The following is a 21,267-nucleotide window of genomic DNA, read 5'->3' as shown; positions in this document are numbered from 1 at the left end:
TGCTGCATACGGTGGTTGACCATCGATAAGCCATACCCTCTCTGCCTCAGTGGAAGACAAACACAACCCCCTTTTAAACATGTTCTGCCAAAAACATCCTATAATGGGTTTGCTTTGGGATTGCCATATATCAAAAATGACTCAAAGGAACAACAACTACTACTACTACACCTTATGCCCCACCAAATCTCTAGTTTTCGTGGGTGTATCTCGATTTCTTCCTTTTTCCACCAGCAATCTCATTTTGCCTGCGTATTGAGAGTTCTCAAATTCCAAATCATGGGAGTGGCAAGCTTTAACTGCCCTAGTCAGCATAGAAAGATATAGATTATTAAACCCACCGATTTGAAAGTGACTTCAGAAGAATTAACAGCTGGTCTGAATGTTCCACTTCTGCATCAAAATCCACTGAATTGCTTATCATATCCAAGCATTGCATGTTCCACCTGAGATCCATAGGAATCACATGATCATCTAAAAAGACAGTTGAATAGGAGGAATAGTCATAAAAAAGAATTCTTTTTTCCTCAGTCTTTGAAACAGAGAGTACGTGGGGAATCATTCCCTGCAATATGCTAAAAAAGAAACTCCCAAAGAGAGTGTCAATTTCTCTCATTAACCTTCCTAATTTCAAAAACACAGGATGAAGTGTGTATGTGTCTATGTGAGCATGCATACACAAACACAAAGCAGAGGGAGGGCATTTTACCTGTAATATTTGGTTGCAGCATTTTCATTACATTACTGATTCCACTTGAGAGGGGGCTGAAGTAGAAATTATTCAGTGATGCGGCGCCAGCTTCCAGTAAGATATACACTGAATCTGTAGAACAAAGTAGGACTGTAAGTAGCAGATGGATTTCAACCCACAAAGCATCCAATTTGGGTACAAAGACCCTCTATGACTATATGTTGTATCCCGCGTCAAGTCAAAAGGAAAGCTGGGCAATAAAAAATTATTATTATTGTTATTATTATTATTATTTAGAATGGGTGCAATAATTTTTTTAGCAGCATGGGTCATATCAACATCCATAATTTTGACCCCCAAATCTGCCCTCGACTTGTATATGAGGTTGACTTACAAACAAGTATACACAGTATTCCCAGGTACCAAATACCAAAATTCCAATACCAAAATTCGGAGAGCGCTCCAGATGTTCTGGACTATATGTTTCAAGTGAATATGCGAAACGCTGTCATTTTTTCATTGCATCAGGAGCCCTTATTTTATTGATTTACAGTACTTTATTTCTATATCTTGCCTTTCTCCCCATAGGGACTCAATGCCACTAACAATGACATGACACGATACAATAGAATTTAAAAGCAAGGCAAATATAGATACATATAAATACATTTTTAAAGAACACTTAAATATCTGTGTCAGGGATACAAAAGTTAAAATACAATTAAAATAGAACAAAAATAGAACAACATCCCCAGAAGTCTAGGTAAAGGTAAAATTTTCCCCTGACATAAAGTCTAGTTGAGTCTGACTCTGGAGAAGTGGTGCTTATCTCCATTTCTAAGCCTAAGAGCTGGCGTTATCTGTAGACGCCTCCAAGGTCATGTGGTCAGCACAACTGCATGGAGTACCATTACCTTCCCGCTGAAGCAGTAACCATTGATCTACTCACGTTTGCATGTTTTCAAACTGCTAGGTTGGCAGAAGCTGGGGCTAACAGTGGGAGCTCACCCCGCTCCCCGGATTCGAACTGCCAATTTTCTGGTCAACAAGTTCTGCAGCTTAGTGGTTTAACCCGCTGCACCACCATGACCCCAGAAACCTAAACCTTCATTATTCCCCAAATGCCTGATGGCTGAGATATGGAGCTGATACAGAAACATCTTAATCCAAACCAAAATAAATACCACATATGTTCTTCATGCTTTCCATCATTATGTTTCTCTCTCTCTACTACAAACATAAAGGTCAGTCTTGCTGAAGCCAAAGGAAAGAATTTTTGTTTTGCTCACCAGGCACTTGAGGTAGGCTCTTTTTTAGCTGATTAAGCCACCCAACTCTCAGCGTCCAGTCTTGGTTAGTTGCTTTCCCGATGAACTGTTTAACGGCTGCAGAAAGGACCTCAATGTCATCTGCCCAAGAAGCACTGATCTCAACTGCGTCGAATTTTAGACAATCTGGCTTAGAGGACTGCAAAATTTTCTCAAAGTCACATATAGTAAGAGGAAGTGTCCTGAAAAAAAATGTAAGTTATGAACAAAGGTTATTCGAACACACAGAGAAAGGGGAAAAAACCCAAGAATGCCTCTTTACCATTACAAAAATGCCTGTGAAACTACAGTCCGGTAAACATAACTAGTGATAGTTAGCTGCCTTAACTCTAGGTTAAACTGCATTCGCCTACCACAGTGGTTCTTAACCTCTGAGTCCCCAGATGTTTTGGCCTTCAACTCCCAGAAATCCTAACAGCCGGTAAACTGGCTGGGAGTTGCAGGCCAAAACACCTGGGGATCCACAGTTTGAAAACACCTGGCCTACCATATTAAGCCTTGTCACTACAGGTTATGTACAGCTGCGTAGAATGACAGCAAGGACTTGAGTGGAATGAAAACTTGCTTAATAATGATTTATCAAGTACACGTTATTAAGCACTACTAATCCATGGTTATTATAAATCATGAGCTCAAAATAATTTAAAGCACCATTGGAGATCAGCCATGAGACAGGATATGAACTCAGTTGGAAATATTTAGAAATAGTGCTTAGACTTGATTAAAGGGAGGGGGGGATTATATATTATAAACACAAAGGGCCAAAAATAGTTATATGATCCCTGAAATAACTCTTTGGCCACTGATCTTATTCCAAAACCTTCATATAACTGCTCTTAAGGTGAATATGATTTTTAAAAATGCCCTATATTTTTAAGACCTGACATCAAGGAAAAAAACACTTTAAAATACAGAGCTATTCCACAATAGGAATAATTACTATTATGGAGTAATTGAGCTGGAACAGCTTAAAGCTCATATTTTTTTAGCTTTAATAACAGTATCACTTTGCCTACCTGCTGTTTTTAATATTCAGCCTGTTCAGGCAATAGGCCAGGACCTGCCCATCATTATGAACAGTAGAAAGGAGAGAATCTTCAGCTGCAAACAAAACACTGGATGCTGAATCTGGCCACAATCCCAAAGCAATGAGGGAAGTACCCTTTGTTTCTTCAGAGTCCAAAGCCGAAACATGTTTCATTATCAAGTCCAGCACAAGCTAATATATAAGGAGACACAAAAGGCTGCCATTAAAGTGCCCTCACTTGGGGGGGGGGGGGGGGGGAAGAAATAATGAAAACTCTTGACTTCCAAAATTTCCTCCTCTACTGAAATGTTTGGGGAACATTTGTGATTATTTATGCAGCACAAAATGAACCTCTGCTTATACAGTACGATTTCCACATCCATGCGGGATATATTTCTGAACTCAGCATGGGAATAGGAAACGATGGATAATAGTGAGCTTTACGGAAATGAACTACTTCCACCAGGAGTTACCATCAAGTTGCCCTGGAGGTATCATCTGTAAGATTCTGCTAGATCCTCTAATGCAGGGCTCCTCAAACTTTTTAAACAGAGGGCCAGCTCACAGTCCCTCAAACTGTTGGAGAGCCGGATTATAATTTGAAGGAAAAAAACATGAATGAATTCCTATGCACACTGCAAATATCTTATTTGTAATGCAAAAAAAAAAAAACACTTAAAACTATACAATAATTAAAATGAAGAACAATTTTAACAAATATAAACTTATTAGTATTTCAATGGGAAGTGTGGGCCTGCTTTTGGCTGAAGAGATAGGATTGTTGTTGTTGTGTACTTTCAAGTCGTTTCAGAAGCCCCCAGTGGCGCAGTGGGTTAAACCCCTGTCCTGGCAGGACTGAAGACCGACAGGTCGCAGGTTCGAATCTGGGGAGAGGCAGATGAGCTCCTTCTATCAACTCCAGCTCCTCATGCTGGAGGAGGGAAGCCTCCCACAAGGATGATAAAAAAAAAAATCAAATCATCCGGGCATCCCCTGGGCAACGTCATTGCAGACAGCCAATTCTCTCACACCAGAAGCGACTTGCAGTTTCTCAAGTCACTCCTGACACGACAAAAAAAAAGTCGTTTCAGACTTAGGTTGATCCTGAGCAAGGGCCGGGTACATGACCTTGGAGGACCGTATCCGGCCCCCGGGCCTTAGTTTGGGGACCCCTGCTCTAATGCATTTCTCCAGTAATTTACTACAGAAGTATACTATAGAGTCACCTGGAGGATCTACAAAACTCCTAGAGAGGACATATTTTGTTGGAAGAGGGTAGGTGATGCAGCTTGTACTGTTCCTGTGGATATGAAGGCCATACTATACATGTTCCATAGTTATTTAAGACAGGGTCTCTTAAAAATTTCCACTTGTAACCCCTTTTGGTCCAAGAAATTTCTACATGACTCCATATATATGGGTACATAAAATAGGTATAAGATCAAATGTTTACTAATAATAAATCAGCATTTACAAGGCTTTCCAAACTGTCATTCCTTTTTGTGGAATAGAGGTAAAGCATCTTCTGTAGAGTCCACTGCACAACACATTCATGTAAACATCTAAAGCAGCCACTAGGTCACACACTTGGAAACCTTCTGATGTTGCCAAATTTTGGGACCCAAAAACTGAGCAAAGGAGACCCCACTTGAGTCAGAACCTACCGTTTAAGAAGTGATTTAAGACAAAAACAAGCATGCATCTTTTGACAGATCTCACTCAACAGCCATTGGATATTACAAATGATGTTTGTGGATCATGTCTCGACAACCTCACTTGGTGCTACAGTTAACAAGTGAGGGAGATACATGTGTGAACCTGCCAACAAATCAGAACAGATGTATCTAAAGAACAAGCTCACCTTTTGATTGTTTTGCGAATGCTGTGTACAGACGTAGACCTCCAAACACGCTTTATAGAAGCTCTTCGACAAGCCAAGTCCCCGGTGTAACTGCTGCACTATCAGTGTTGCAGCACGAATCAAAGATGACAGGGTGAATGTGGAACCTGAAAAGACAGACATTTCCATCCAATAGTTACATCTGCAGAGTCCCTATGAATGTTTCAGTTTACTCAAAAGGGTTTTAGGTGCTAGTCATGTCCTTTAAAGCACTATATGGTTTAGGCAGACATATGTCCCTATACCAATCTGCTAGAACCTTGACATCTACAGAAGAAAACTGTCTCTCAATCCCCCCATCATCACAGTCTCACTTGGCAAGGACATGAAAGAGACCCTTCTCAGTGGCTACTTCCATCCCTCTGGGACTCCTTTCCCCGCAGGAGGTGAGTTTGGCCCCATCTCTGTTTCCCTTTCTGCCAGCAAGTGAAGACACTTGTGTACTCTCTAAGGCTTTAGGAGAAAATGCTGCTAGAACACGGCCATACAGCCTGGAAACCACACAATACCCTGAAAACATTTTTTATTTAAGCAAGCTGTTAATGAATAAACAAGGATGATTTTTGTTATTGGGCATGTTTTGTATCTTTTAAATACTGTATTTTTTTAAATTAATTAAAAAAACAAATTACATGACACTATTTCTACATCAAGTAAGATATGCTTTTAAACGATGTTGAGCTTGATGTTTGTTTCTGAAATAGTGGTAGCCCTTTAACACATTTTTCCTGAGGGAAAAAGGAGCTGGTAGGATCCCAGCCCACCCCACCCCCCACCAAAAAAAGTTAGGTTGGTACATCTAGTTTTCAATTCTCTTTCCAGACAAAATATTTCTGGAAACTCACAAACATGATACAGACATGAGTGGCATACTTTGTTTTCTCATCATTAACATTTCACCAGTATCATTTCCTTTTGAGATCCCCAGAGCATCTATAGACATTAACCTATCAATCTAAGAACCAGGAAAGTTAAAGGTAAGCTTATTTTGCTTTCAAGCAACCTGCCTCTAGCAGATACCACATTATAAACCAAAGTAGTAAGTTTATGTTTTGAGACTTCAGGTTTACCCTTTCTGTCTCCCCCAAACACAATAATTAAAGAGACATGTTATGAAACACTTGCCTCACTACTATGACTTTGTCTTACCTGCTATGCTTTCCTTAGCCTCTGTATGCAGAGCCATTAGTGCCTCACAGACACTGTTTCCTAACAATCCCAGTCCATGCAGTATCAGCTTCATGTCATGAGGATCCAAGGAATTCTCATTATTGTCACCAGGAATGTAGATCTCAATTCCACGATTCCGCATGGCTCGGGATATTTCCCCATGGGAAGGATCCATGGACAGGAAAAGCCTATTAAATTTCAAAACACATCACAAGATTAGATTTCAGCATATTTTTTTAAAGACTGGTTTACTGAATTTCACAAAACCAGATTTTACTTAGTTTAACAAGGTATGTTCTGAGTATCTGATAACTCTTTTGTCTTCTGCTATGCCTTGGAAACAGCAAACTGAAATGAGTTAGGGAGAAAAGTAAACACCACAGTCTTACAGGTACTTAATGACTAGAGATAAGAATTGGTAACACGAACACTTCAAAATTGGCTTGTTTGAGGTAAAATTGAAATAATGCTGATGTTTTAACTCTGATCGTAATCCAGACCAGAGGCTAGCAAAAAGCCTCAAGGCCTTATACTGTATTTCTGATTTATTTTTATTTTGATGCTTAATTCTTTCGTTGTAAGTTTTCTATTGTTACTATTCATTATCCTGGATTATTTTGATGTGTTTATACCCATTTCAAGGCATTGAATGTTTACCTTTTTATGTGTAAACTACCCTGATCCCATCCAGGGAAAGAGGGCAATCTAGAATTATTATTATCATCATCATCATCACTTTGCAGGCTGCATCCAATTGGTGTTGCCAAAGGAGTCACATTGACTACAGTTCTGGACTCTATAACAGATTATTCCAATTTCATGGGATTCTTTCACTACTGCATTTTCCTATAGCTATGCCTTTTGCTGGGGACAAAGACTAGCATGAATGTAGTTGCACTGCTTAGTTGAAAAGATTAACAGTACTAATTTAGTGTTTTGCTGGGAAGGCGTAATGAGACAGAACAAATGAGAACAGTCCAACACAACACTTATTTTCCAAGTATTGTAAAAACAATACTTTAAACGCTTCATCTACAATATAATTCACAAAACATAATCCACAAATATGAACAGTCACTAAAAAAGAGCGTACAGAAATTCAGCAAGCACCTGAAATTAGGATGGGGCGTAATTGTGGGGGTTTCGCCATCTATCACCCCTCTTTCACTCATGGTAAGGACTCCTCCAGGTTCAAGCAGAGCATTCAAACGGTCCAGGACTGAAGGGCTACATTTAAGAAGGGTAAACTGTTATAAAGTTGACTCAAATGAAATGGACATGAAACATAGTTAAGAGTGTCAAATATTCTTTTTTTTTTAAAAGGCTGAAATTTAAAATTATTTTTCTATTCCTATTATTCTGTAACAGCAATACTTTGTGATCTGTTCACAGGTAGGAGTCATGGTGGCACAATGGGTTAAACCATTGTGCTGGCTGAACTGCTGACCTGAAAGTCAGTGATTCGAATCTTGGAGACATAGTGAGCTCCTGTCTGTCATCTCCAGCATCTCATGTAGGGACATGAGAGAAGCCTCCCACAGGTGTCCCCTGGGCAACGTCTCTGCAGATGGTCAGTTCTCTCACACCAGAAGTGACTTGCAGTTTCTCAAAAAAATCCAATTTATTCAGTGAAGGAAATTCTTATTGGAAAATAGATGTATATTTCCATATTATGGAGTAATAATGTGAACAACAACATATTATCCTATTTCTATCTGATCCAGAACTGGATTTGTAATTCTCATATCTGAATTGATGACTTCTGGGTTCCTTTAAAGAAATATCTATGATTTTTTTTAAAAAAAGCTAAAAATATAACTCTACTTGTACCTGCAGAAATTAACATTGTCCATCAGAAGCCAGTCTCCGGACTGTAAAGCCTGAACCAACATCCCATCGACCCATTCAAAGGTGCCATGACTGCTGCTATCCTGAAACTGAACTTGCAGTTTAAAGTTTCGAAACTCTTCCACCAGTCTTGAAAATTCTGAAAAGAAAACACTTCTTGGTAATGCCAGTATTATTTCATACGCATGAAAAATCATACATTTGCAATTAATGTTCATTTATATTCTTACTGATTCAAGAAATGAATAAAACACAATTGTTCTCTGTAGTTTCCACCCATACCTGGCTTTGAGTAGGAGCTGATCTTTAAATTCAGCCGCTGGAGCAGTACAAGCACCCCTTCCAGTTTGCTTACTAGTTCCAGAGTTATAGTTCGATCTCTTTCCCCCAGAGACTTGGGTTTGAAATTAATAACAAAGGTACTCCAGGCACGCAGCACAACCTCAGCATCATCCGGACAGATAGTAGTGAGCAGAAGACTGTCTCTCAGAAGGGTGCTCACAGCATTCTCCACCTTCTCCAGTAAGCTCTTCCAAGGCCTAATGATGTCAACCTAGAGTACATTTCATTACATCAATCTTAATGACACTCAGGCATTGAAAATGAATGACAGTCAACTAGGAGATTAATTAGAACAGATAAGACTCCATTATCTGAGCATAACTAAACTTGATTAAAGAAACAGATTGACTTCATTAAACATCACAGGCGAGGTTAAACAATAATATTAGGGATCACAACTTAAGCTAGATGCCCTTTTAAGCAGTATGCATCCCCATTTTCTCTACAACATTATCTCTAGCATGCCGCAGAAGAATATGAGTTTCTAATTTGCTGCCACTAATTTTAAATAGACACAATTTGATAATATGTATCTGCTTTTTCAAAAGCTAAAATTTGGTAAAGTAAAAGGTAAAGGTTTCCCCTGACATTAAGTCTACTTGTGTCCAACTCTAGGGGGTGGTGCTTATCTCCATTTCTAAGCCAAAGAGCTGGCGCTGTCTGTAGATACCTTCAAGGTCATGTGGTCGGCATGACTGCATGGAGCGCCTGTTACCTTCCCATCAAAGCAGTGCCCATTGATCTACTGTATGTTTTCAAACTGCTAGGTTGGCAGAATCTGGGTCTAACAGTGGGAGTTCACCCCACTCCCCAGATTCGAACCGCCAACCTTTTGGTCAGCAAGTTCACCAGCTCAGTGGTTTATCCCACTGTGCCACCAGGGGGCCCTAAAATTTGGTACAATACAATATTCTGGCAATATGGCAACTATAGAGTACAACAATAACAGAAGCATATAACAGTGCACCCTAGAGACCAGACATTCTATAAACATATGTTCTGAAGAAGTTGGTATTTCAAAAATGCAGATTATACAAAAAAACAAACTACACATAACTGGACTTCCTGTTTGCATTGGCCTGTTCTAATAAGTACAAATATTCTTACTTGTTCAAATCCACCCAACAGCTCTGTTGTATCCATGGAACTGTTCACTGCCATAACCTTTAACTGATGACCAGTGAGGTATGCCAGTAGTTGAACAAGGCTGGTCTTGCCGGCAGCTGCAGGGCCCACCAATATGACCATCCAGCTCATATGCACACACTTCATGAGGGCCTCTAAGGGCTGGAGGGAATGGTGCAGAAGAGAGAGCTTTCTGCCAGGAGGAGGGACATAGTTGGCACGGGAGAGTACTGAGAAGCCAACCTTCAATAGAATCAGAAATAAAAATGCCACTACATTAGCAGGTGCATAGGGTTATTGGGTAGAAATTCAAAAGGAATACACGGAAACAATAATTTTGTTAGGTTTCTCACCTGAACATTGTAGGGAGTGATGTGGAACTGCCTGGTTCCCACGTATGGAATAGCATCCTGGCCAAAAATGTCCTTGAACAGAGCCACTACCTAAAACAGGCCCACCCCCAAAAGACAGGCAGATTATGCTCACATCAAAAAGCTCGTGTACCACTTTTACTACAGTCTTCATCATGTAATATTCTGAAACTATTTTACACAAAACCTACTGTCTCTAAATAGGTTATATGGACAAATGTTTCTGACATTGTTCGATGTTTACTTCAGAAACAAACTTATCCATCACGAACCCTTCTGCATTCAGTACATGAAATTCATGTGAAGCCAGTAACTTTCCCCAATATAAGGCATGTTATTTAAGTATCATTTACCTGTATTTTTCACAGAGTTCTTGCATAATAATCATAATTCTAAAGAAATGAGCTCTTTAAAAATAAAAAATGGATTTTTATACTCTGGTGAGCTATGCAGACTGAGAATTACTGGAGCAGGACACAGTTGCAAGATTAAGGGAGCGAGGAAGGGAATCATGTAATCCATTATGTTGTCTGTTCAAGCTCTGGCAATCCTAGTCACACAAATGAACTTGCAGGCTTTCTAGATGGATAAATAGAGCACCCAAACACAAATCAAGGAACACGAAAGGCACTGCAGACTAATTCAGTCTGAGAAGTCAGCCATAGCAGAGCACCTGAGGAACCAACCTGGACACAGCATATTTGGGAACACAGAAATGCTGGACCACTCTAATAACTACCATGTCAGACTACACAGAGAAGCCATTGAAATCCACAAGCATGTAGACAATTTCAACAGAAAGGAGGAAACCATGAAAATGAACAAAATCTGGCTATCTATATGAAAACATTCTGGAATCAAAAATAAAGAACAACACTCAAAAACAGGGGATTCCAGACAAAAATCAATCAGAGCCAGCGGACACCTCCCAACAAAGGTTTTCCCCAGGCAGCAACCAGCTAGGCCTTGAAGCTACAAAGCCATTCAATGCTGATCAAGGTAGCCAATTGCAACACTCACACTTGTCTCAAGCAGGCAAGAGTTCTTTCTCCCACCCTGGACATTCCACAGATAGATAAACCCAATTTTCCTAGTTTCCAACAGAACTCACAACCCCTAAGGATGCCCGCCATAGATGTGGGTGAAACGTCAGGAGAGAATTCTTCTGGAACATGGCCATACAGCCCAGAAACTCACAGCAAATCACACCCTGAACACATGATGGGTTTCAAACACTTTTGAATGGGATCCCACATATGCCACACTCACTGAAATGAAATGAAATGGATAAGAAAAGTCTTATCCAAGATTCTTGGGAAAATGAGATTACTCCTTACCACCCTACCTTGGTCTATGAACCATCTCAGGTATAGAAGTAATTTGGCATGTGCAATAATGTAGAAAACAAACTAGAACGTAGTTCAGATGTATAAAATTTTGGACTAAGAACTTATACCTTAAACTGGAGGTAAAGAAAGAACCCTTTTGTGTCACATGAGACACTAGGACTGTTTCTGTGACCCCCAGTGTCTAATTTTTGGACAATAATGTGTTTTTTTTAATGGTCCATAACTTTTTGCTATGGGCATACAGGCAATTTCACCATGTTTTTGGGTCTGACTGGGTTTTTAGGGTCCAGGGAAGACCTTTCTTTCTATCAAGAAGTGAAATATATTTAGATTGCCAAATCGGTTCTCTAACCACAAGGACATTTGGGGGCAACTATTATTATTTTCTCCCTAGCTCACTGAATATCTTCAGAACTGCAAAAGAAAGAATTTTTACAAGGCCAAGCACTTTCTTCATACTCTTTACCTTTTCTTTGTCTGCTTTCATTCGCATTCTCTCCCCATATATCAAAAACATATGTTGGCCTGGGTCATAGCTGCCAGGCGATTGGTCAACAAGCATCAGCTGGCACCATCGAAAAAGATCGCGCAGGTTAAACTCCCAAGGTGCACCTTTGTGACCCCATTTCTTCTCAGTCATGACCTCTTGATCAATCTGAATAAAGTTAACAGTTCAAAAATTATGTAAACAGACTAACAAAAAGTAACAGGTGCTTTCCAGATTTGTTAGACTGCAATTCAGGTAAGTATGAAACCATGCTGTTGGTGCTCATAGTACCATTCCCCAACACATTTGGAGGACAAGCTGTCTATTCCTAAAATAAAGCAGTAAAAGGCCATTCTACATGAAAAATCCCAATGTACTATTTTGTCCACAAATTAAACACATAACTAAACATTTCAACCAAACATTCTAAACATGGAAAAATTTCTATGTAGAGTTTTTTTGAAATATATAGAACAGGTCCTGTTTTTGTTTTTACAAAATATATGACGACACATACTGTGCCCAAACTGTTCTGATCTGTCATTACATTTTAAAGCATGCATTTAAGCTAGCAATCAGTCAAGTACACCTTAAAGCAACATTTCTCAACCTAGGGGTTGAGATCCCTGGGGAGGTCATGACGGGGTGTCAGAGGGGTCGCCAAAGACCTTTAGAAAACACAGCATTGTCTGTTTGTCATGGGAGTTCTGTGTGCCAAGTTTGGTTCAATTCCATCGCTGGTGGAGTTCATAAAGCTCTTTGATTGTAGGTGAACTATAAATCCCAGCAACTACAACTCCCAAATGACAAAATCAATCCCTCCCAACCCCACCAGTATTCAAATTTGGGCGTTTCGAGTATTTGTACTAAATCTGATCCAGTGAATGAAAATACATCCTGCATATCAGATATTTACATTACGATTCATAACAGTAGCAAAATTAGTTATGAAGTAGTAAAGAAAATAATGTTATGGTTGGGGGGGGGGGTCAACACAACATGAGGAACTGTATTAAGGGGTCATGGCATTAGGAAGGTTGACAACCACTGCCTTAAAGAGAGACAAGATAGTGGGGCAGGTCATCTATATGCACCAATCAAATGTTATATTCCCTATACTATATATTCCCTACAGACACAAATTCACAACTGGCTGCAGTTTCTCTCTGCCTGAAACGATAGTCTGGCACTAGATAACTCTCTACTTGCAGTTATCATAGCTGATGTCCACACAGAGACTCTGTAGCACATGCAGGTAGCTAAACCATCAGGTTCCACTGTTCTACACAAAAGACTATGCAGATGAATTAAGTGAAGCACCATATCTACCTTGTTGTTGAACTCAACCATTTTTGCAATATTTTCTTTACCAATGGCAGGAAACAACGTAATCCCAATGTACTCCATATCAGCTGCTGACAGTGGGTCCACATAAACCTATGCCATTAGTAACATTAATTAGTAAAATTGAGAAAGTACACAGCTGTTTATAACAGTGCTGACACAAAATATACAGCAGCAAAAATCATTCCCAAGAAATTGTTGCTTCTGCAGAGTGAAATGTAACACTTCTTACATCTCAGACAGAAGTGATTTTGCCAAAAATACATTTAAATATTATCAGAAGTTATATATTTACATTGTAAAGCGAAAAACATAAATGGTTATATGGTAAGAAACAGCCACAATTCCCGAGTCATTGTCCAATGCACTAATTACTACAATACACACTGGCTGTCAATACACTTGTCACAGGGAGTATAATTGTACCCCCTGATTAAGGGCCCTAATGTTGAAATATGAAAGTCCTTATGTTTGCAATCTAATGCCCCAAACTAGCGCTACTTGTGGTTTACAGAAACATAATTAGAAAGGAAAGTCAAAAGTACCAATGCAAATGGTATTATTATGTACAATTCCTGGACTTGCCTGTGTGAATCTGTTCAAAAAGGACTTGGGCAGCCCCTTCCTGCCGCCTCCTTGTCTGTAGGGATTCTGGCATCCAAAGATCTTGGTCATCTTGTGCTGCACATGAAAAGTCATTCCCAACTCAGGGATATAAATCTCTGCCCGATGGTCAAGACAAGCATTCAGGCCTTCTAGAACTGACTGAGAAGCCAAGTTCAACTAGTTGAGAAAAACCACCAGAAAAGGATTTAGTTACTTGGCTGTCTCATACCACAGCATTATACACACCTTCTATTTTTATCGGTTTTATACTAATTTATGCAATGCTTTTGATACGAAATAAATAAATACAAAAAACTGATAAAATCACTTAAGTTTCCTGGTTCACCTCACAGTGACAAGGGCGAGTTTAGCCAACACAAGCAGCTATGCCATGAAAAGTAAAGACAGAATATTTAGAAATTATTTATTTAGAACAACAGCAAATAAAAAATTAGCCAATTTTCACTCTTCTTTATAAACAGAAATTTAGAGAAGTCTGAAGCCTGTTCTCAGAGAAAGAAAAATAACTTTAAAATAACACAACTAAACCATTTCTATCACTTATGTTATTCCTGTTGCAGTGGCTTGCCTACATATTTCTTCTTTTGCCCTAAATAATCCAGTTATCAATAAAATAAATCTATTTATTTATTGTGGTGGTGCAATGGTTTGAACTCTTGTGCTGCTGAACTGCTAACCTGGTTGGCAGTTCGAATCTGCAAGATGGGGTGAGCTCCTGCTGTTAGCCCTAGCTCCTGCCAACCTAGCAATTTGAAAGCATGCAAATGTGAGTAGATCAATAGGTACCACTTCAGAAAAGGGAAAAGGGTGCTCTAAGTAATCATGCTGGCCACACAACCAGGAGGTGTCAATGGATGCAGGTTCCTCGACTTCGAAATGGAGAAAGAGCACCTCCCCAAGAGCCGGAGATGAGCACCACCTCCAGAGCCGGAAATGAAAGGAGAAGCCTATGCCTTTGTCTGTGTCAGTGTGTGTCATTGTAACAAGGTATTGAATGTTTGCCTGTGTCTTTTTATATACTAAAACCCACTCTGAGTCCCCTCAGGGAGAAGGGCAGAGTATAAATAAAGTATTGTGGTGGTGGTTGTTGTTGTTGTTATTATATTTATTTATAACCTGTTTTTCTCTCTATAAGGAGACTCAAAGCGACTTTTAAAATAAAAGATTGAATGCCAGTTATGTTTAAAGAGATAGGCATCTCATTGTGTTACAGGCAATGGGCAGAATATAAATAAAGTGTTGTTGTTGTTATCTGGGTTCTCGGGAAGATCCGTAAGTCCCATCCATAGATTCTAAACCAGAATTTCAGAATTCTGGATGAATCTGGCCTCAGAAAAAATGCCTACACTTCATCTGAAGAAAGGGTTGCCATGGACTATTCTGCTGCAAGCAAAACCACTATGGAATAGAGTTGAGCAATTTCTAAAGTGGGATTTTGTAGTCAGTTGGCAATACCAAAATCTACCTCTGCATGTTACCATTTTGTGACTGAAAGGCTCCACCTCTCAAAACAGACCCCCTGAATGTAAACTTTTGAAAATCCCAGTTTAGAGTTCAATCATTATTTATGTTTACTAATTCTCTACTCATTTCCATTGCTTTAAACAGCAATATTTTTTTCCAATAGAAAGGACAAGTGCAAATGAGAACAGCCTCGCCAATAGAACAACTGAGATCAATAAGCTGCTTCTGGACATTTTTTTATGCTGAATGAGAAACGAAGTCTTCAGATGTTGCATCATAAAAAGCTAAACTCACTTCATCAAACACAATCCAGTGTCCAGCTTTCAATGCTGCAAGCAAAGGCCCATCACGCCAGGCGAATTCCCCCCCTTTGCCTCCTTCGACAGGCAGGTCTGTGCCAAATAAATCTGTGACATCCTTGTGAGAAGAAAGAACAAGCCAATGTTTTCAATTCATGCAAGACAGAAACACTTCAGAGGGAAAATAATCTACACATCCAATTTATTTTAGAGCAACAGGAGCTAAAAGTAGTTTCTGCTTTAGTGAATTAGTGGATTCCAGACCCCAAAGTGAAAGTAATAACAAAACTACAGTACAACCAATATTCTCCTCTTTATATTTCAAACTGTCTGCTTTCCCATAGCCTGTTAAATTCTAATAGATATTCTCCTATATCTTAAGAGGAGAAGCAATGTGAGTTCAGACATCCCGCCACACAAGAAGAGAAAAGTGAACATGTGCTTTCTATTTGTCAACAATAAACATCTGATTAACTGAACAATTTTTGATATTTCCCCCTTTCCTAATCTCACAAGGAATGCCTTTCATTCCTCAAAAAGACAGAAATGCTAATAGGATTACAGGAGCTGACCTACCGTTTGTTCAGAGAGATTGATTCGAACAAGGCAATTTCCTGACGCTTTTGCCAAGGCAGCAACCAAACTTGTCTTCCCAACACCAGGAGAGCCTTCCAGGAGAATGGGCTTATTAAGCTGCAAGGCCCTCAGCAACCGCTGTGCATTCATGGCTGTTGTTCCTGCATTTAGAGCATAGTCGGAGACACAGTTCTTCTGGTAAAGTGGGCCTGCAACACAGAGAAAGACATTAAATGGAATTAGTTTCCAGACTAAGACCACAGCTACAATTCTTTTACTCCAAAAAGAGAAAGACGCATGGGACTTGTAACATAATGGTGCACTGTGGGGAGCTCCTTTTTCTATCTTGAATGCCTCATTCCATAAACACCTTCATTTGGATTATGACTTCAACTATCATTAAGTATACCATGATCAATGAGTATTTTCAGGACTCAGTGATCAGTCTCTCCCCATAAAGATATTTTGAGGTTATTCCAGACCTTCTGAAATCCTTATCTTATGCCTAAACATCAAAAAGATATGTAATGCAAGTATTTTGGACTGCATATCGGAGACCCAGTTAGGCTCAATGGTTTCTCCTTGACATGTTGACTTTCTATTTGCAGGAAAAGTTGTTTTTACATGGGGATAGCAAAATTTAATGTGTAATTCATTAATTTGTTGTCAGTATCTTTGCAGGGAAAGAGTAGCAGGACTATATATTACACTAAGTAATAAAATTTGGAAAAAAAAATCTGTTCCTAGTTTGAAAGTGTTATTTCCTGTTTAATGGTGTGGTACTTACTTTGAAAGTAGTTGTTATACTCCAGACACTTCATTTTTGTGGCTGCCACAAACTATGTTGAATTAGTTGAGACTATATCAGATATTCATTGAAAATCTATAGCACAATGTGCTGCTGGATGTCCCGCAAAAAAAACACATTTCTGCAATTTAATACACTTTTGCCATGTTTTTTATGTTAGAACAAATTAAGAAATTATATTTACAGCCCAGGAACACAAACCATGTTACATAGTGTTATCATTTCATACAACTGACTAATATCATTTCATCTCTCTTACATTCTGCGCTTAAATAATCTTTGCTCAAACCGTAGAAGAGAAAAACAATTCTTGCCTTTAGGTATATAAAATGGATGGATCCCTACATGGTCCTCCAGCCAAACCATTTCCCTCTCTCTCTCCAGATCATAAATTCTCAGTTCATTCCTCTGCTCTTCAGTGAGGTGCACAATTTTGGAGAGTTTTCCACACAAATATTCCAGGCATTTTTCACGAGCCGAAGCAGCTGAGCCAGTGGAACAGGACATCGTGCCTAGGTTGCAACAAAAAATATATAGTGAAAATAGTGAACTTTAAATGGCAGGAGTGTAGGTAATTGATAAGATGGTACTGGTCTTATAAGACTTAGTCATAATCCACTCACTTCACTAAACATGACAAAACTAGTTATTTGCTTTTCTTTCAGGCTTCAAATGTACTACTCTTATTCTTACTATCAAGTGACACCTTGCTGGGAAAGTCTGAAGATTTACCTGAGCCTATTCCATCAATGTATACTAGACATGCAGCATGGACAAAAGCCGTCACTGGCGAGATGTCAAGAAGCTGGCGCTCCTCAGAAGTATCGGGCAGCCCGTCTTCTGCCACAGCATTCATGAAGTTCACCCAGGACAAAATGTCCCGGATACTGAGAATACCATGGCGTCCAAATTCCTGATTCATCAGCCACTCTATGAAATCCATCATGAGTTTTGCTATATCTGCTCCTAAAAGGGGAGGTGGAATGAATGGAGAGGAAAAAGAGAGAGAAAGAGCAGTCAGTTTATTTATTTCGCGCATTTGTACTCCATCCTTCTCACCCCCAGAGGAGGACTCAGGGTGGCTTTACAACAAGCAAGCATTAGATGCCTAACAAATACATTAAAATAGACCATTACAATAAAAACAGCAAATAAAAACAGCTATAAACATTCAATTTAAAAGAATTCAGCCTTACAACTAGAATATTAACTGTGTAGCTTAGAGTGCTGTCACACAGCCCTTTAACCCGTTGCTAGAGCTGGTTAAAATAACCATCTTTGGGAATGATTTCTTGTCTTACTTTAAAAGGACCATGGCCGCCAAAACTCTTCTCCTTTCTGTCAGTTTGTAAGTGCTTTTTAAAAGACCCTGTCCATAAATAGAGACTTTTCAAGACTTGTCTATATATTGGAGCTTTATTAGAGGAATGTAATAAAAAGTCACAAACACCTTTAAATATTCAAGTGCTGCCCAAAAAACAGGAAGGACTCTACTTTTAAAATATCAGAAGGCACAAGAACGTGAATTAAACAAGTTTTTAGAATACGGCACTGTGTATAGATTTTCCAACTCTAGAATTTAGGCAACCATAAAGGCTTACCTACAAGCAAATCAACCATTCCATTTGATCTGGGAAGAAACAGCCTAAGAGGCATCCTTCAGCCATCTAAGATTCCAAGAGTCTAGGCCTGGCATCTATGCTACAATCAACGATGCCTTACACAGTCCATATATTGAAGAGAGAAAATAATACTACACAAAAATTCCAGTTTATATAGATCTAGTCCCTCCCTCTCCAAAAATCCAAGGCTGCATCTACACTCCAGAATTAATGCAGTTTGATACTACTTCAAGCACAATGGCTCAAAGTTAGGCAACCCTGGGGAATGTAGTTTGATGAAGCACCAACACAATTTGGCAGAGAAGGCAAAAACATGTAAAACTACTACTTCCATGATTATACATCACTGAACCACAGTAGAGTGGTATCAAAATGGGTTCATCTACAATGTAGATGAACCCAAAGCGCTTGGCTGTATGGTTAAACAGCAATGCGTTAAATCCCGTGTGCCGGCTGAACTGCTGACCTGAATGTCAGCGATTCAAATCCGCAAGATGGGGTGAGCACCCATCTGTCAGCTCCAGCTTCTCATGCAGGGACATGAGAAAAGTATCCCACAGGATGGGAACACATCTGGGTATTCCCTGGGCAAGGTCTCTGCAGATGGTCAATTCTCTCACACCAGAAGCGACTTGTGTGCCCTTCCTACCAACAAAACATTCATAGAGGGCCTCTAGTGATTAGACACTGAAATGTCTGTAGTGCACATAATAAATTTCCGCTGCCTCAATACTTCACCACTTAATCCATATTTGTATTCATTAGTGTCCCTTCACATGCACAGATTGGTAGTCTTCCTTTTACTCACTAGCCTTCTTCTGACAAGATTCAGCAAATTAAAAATCAATGAATTTTTGTACCTTAAATTCTGTGAAATTAAATAGACAGGACCTTCAGGATCTCCACTACCTTTGCCAAAAGAAATAAAGTCCCTAGAGATGTAATAGTGCAATTTGATAGGAAAAGAACACGTGATGAAGTTCTCAAGAAGAACAGCGAGACACCAACCTTCTCCAATGGAAACAGAGTGATCATTCTAAAAGAGCACCCCATGTCTACTCTTAGTAAAAGAAGAAAATATTTTTTCCTGACGGACGAACTAAAAAAAACTCCAAATCAGGTTTAGATGGGAAAAATCCGAAGGTCTAATTGTTACCTACAAAGAACAAAATATTGGCTTACTTCCGAAGAAAAGGCACGGGATTTTTATAAGAAATTGAAGAAAGGCAACGAACAAAATACCACCAACGAACCAAATGAGACAAGAACAACGAAGAAACGCCACCACTCCTCACCAGATTATACCAAAGCAACAACCAGCAGAGACTCCCAGCAGCCAAACAATACCGAAGAAGGCAAAATTACCCCGGATGAGATACCTTTTAATAATAAAAATGACGATGAATGATATACAAATAGAAATAAAGTGCTTCTCAAATAATATTAACGGACTCAACTTATTGTCTAAAAGGAAAAAGGTCTTTAATTACCTTAAAAGAGCTAAATATGATCTAGTGATGTTACAGGAAACCCATATAAGACAGAAACACGCATCACATTTGACAAATAAAAACTTATGTAAAGAATTTTACTCTCTGGTAACTGAAAAAAAGAGAGGGGTGGTTACATATGTAAAAGAGAATATACCAGCCGAACTCACCTTTAAAGATCAGGATGGCAGAATAGTGGGGGTAAAGCTAAGAATAGGAGGGTCAACAACCTTAGTTTGTAACATATATGCCCCAAACGGTCCAAAGACCAAATTCACAGAGACATTAAAGCAACTCATAGAAAAACAAAACTTTGATAACCTGATCATTTTTGGGAATTTCAACGGTGATCTAGATATAGATGCAGACAAAAACTCCAAAAAGAAAAACAGGAAAAAAGAAGAAATCAGCACACTCCCAAAATCTCTGCTAAAACTGAAAGATGAATTCGACCTACAAGATACCTGGCGAACAAACAACCCAACAAAAAAGGATTATACATTTTTCTCCAATAGACATTTAAGCTGGTCCAGGATCGATATGGCCTGGACCTCAAAATCTCTAACCTCCAAAATAAACCAAATAAAAATTCTGGCCAGAAACCACTCAGATCATTGCCCAATAGAAATGAAAATTAACCACAGAAATAATACAAGAAGATGGAGGCTAAATGACAACTTACTTAAAAAAGAGACAGACATTAAAAAAACAAAGGACTGATAAAAGAATACTTCGAGAAAAACATCACACTGGATGTAAAACCAGAGACAATTTGAGACGCCTGCAAAGCAGTTATGCGAGGCCACTTTATCCAGCAAACGGCAGCCAAAAACAAACAACACCGACAAAAACAGCAAGAAATACAAACAAAAATAAACAGGGAGGAAAAAAACTTAAACAAAAACCAAACGATAGACTGGCAGCCCAAAACCTGGATACACTGAAAAAGCAAAAACATCATTTAGAGATAGAACAAATGGCCAAAGAATTAAAATTTATCAAACAAAAAAACTTCCAAAATGCGAACAAACCGGGTCGTTGGCTTGCTAGGAAGATAAGGGAAAAAAAACAAGTGAACTTTATAACCAGAATCAAAGTAGAAAACAACACACTAGTGTCGGAAGAGGACATCAAAGACGAATTCTTTAAATTCTACACAAAATTGTACGGCAAAGACCAAATCAAAAAAGAAGACATCACGAACTTCCTGGGAAAACAAAAACTGGACAAAATATCAGAATACCACAGAGAAATATTAAATAAAGAGATAACCGAGGATGAGATAAAGAAAGCGATAAAGAACCTCGATGGGAGCAAGGCACCAGGGCCAGATGGCCTGACAGCAGGATTTTACAAAGTAATGAAGGAGGAGATAACACCATTCCTCAAGATACTGATG

At 39.1% G+C, this 21,267-nt stretch overlaps 1 protein-coding gene across 1 annotated transcript in view; it reads right to left on the bottom strand.

Annotated features, from left to right (window-relative positions):
• Positions 1–21,267, bottom strand: part of MDN1 (midasin AAA ATPase 1) — a 131,670-nt gene that overhangs the window by 68,821 nt on the left and 41,582 nt on the right. The window contains exons 34-51 of the mRNA XM_060753035.2: positions 17,489–17,722; positions 17,071–17,268; positions 15,949–16,157; positions 15,368–15,490; positions 13,568–13,765; positions 12,968–13,075; positions 11,618–11,806; positions 9,785–9,874; positions 9,414–9,674; positions 8,247–8,517; positions 7,947–8,103; positions 7,227–7,343; positions 6,096–6,304; positions 4,908–5,053; positions 3,036–3,238; positions 1,981–2,201; positions 710–823; positions 342–474 (exon numbers count right to left, since the gene is read on the bottom strand). Of these exons, the coding sequence (XP_060609018.2) occupies positions 342–474; positions 710–823; positions 1,981–2,201; positions 3,036–3,238; positions 4,908–5,053; positions 6,096–6,304; positions 7,227–7,343; positions 7,947–8,103; positions 8,247–8,517; positions 9,414–9,674; positions 9,785–9,874; positions 11,618–11,806; positions 12,968–13,075; positions 13,568–13,765; positions 15,368–15,490; positions 15,949–16,157; positions 17,071–17,268; positions 17,489–17,722 (3,181 nt within the window). The remainder of the gene's footprint in view (positions 1–341; positions 475–709; positions 824–1,980; positions 2,202–3,035; positions 3,239–4,907; positions 5,054–6,095; positions 6,305–7,226; positions 7,344–7,946; positions 8,104–8,246; positions 8,518–9,413; positions 9,675–9,784; positions 9,875–11,617; positions 11,807–12,967; positions 13,076–13,567; positions 13,766–15,367; positions 15,491–15,948; positions 16,158–17,070; positions 17,269–17,488; positions 17,723–21,267) is intronic.

This window comes from Anolis sagrei, chromosome 1 (genome assembly GCF_037176765.1).
Source record: "Anolis sagrei isolate rAnoSag1 chromosome 1, rAnoSag1.mat, whole genome shotgun sequence".
NCBI classification, from domain to species: domain Eukaryota; kingdom Metazoa; phylum Chordata; class Lepidosauria; order Squamata; family Dactyloidae; genus Anolis; species Anolis sagrei.
Note: the sequence above shows the minus strand (reverse complement) of the source record. Positions and strands in the feature narration are given on the sequence as shown.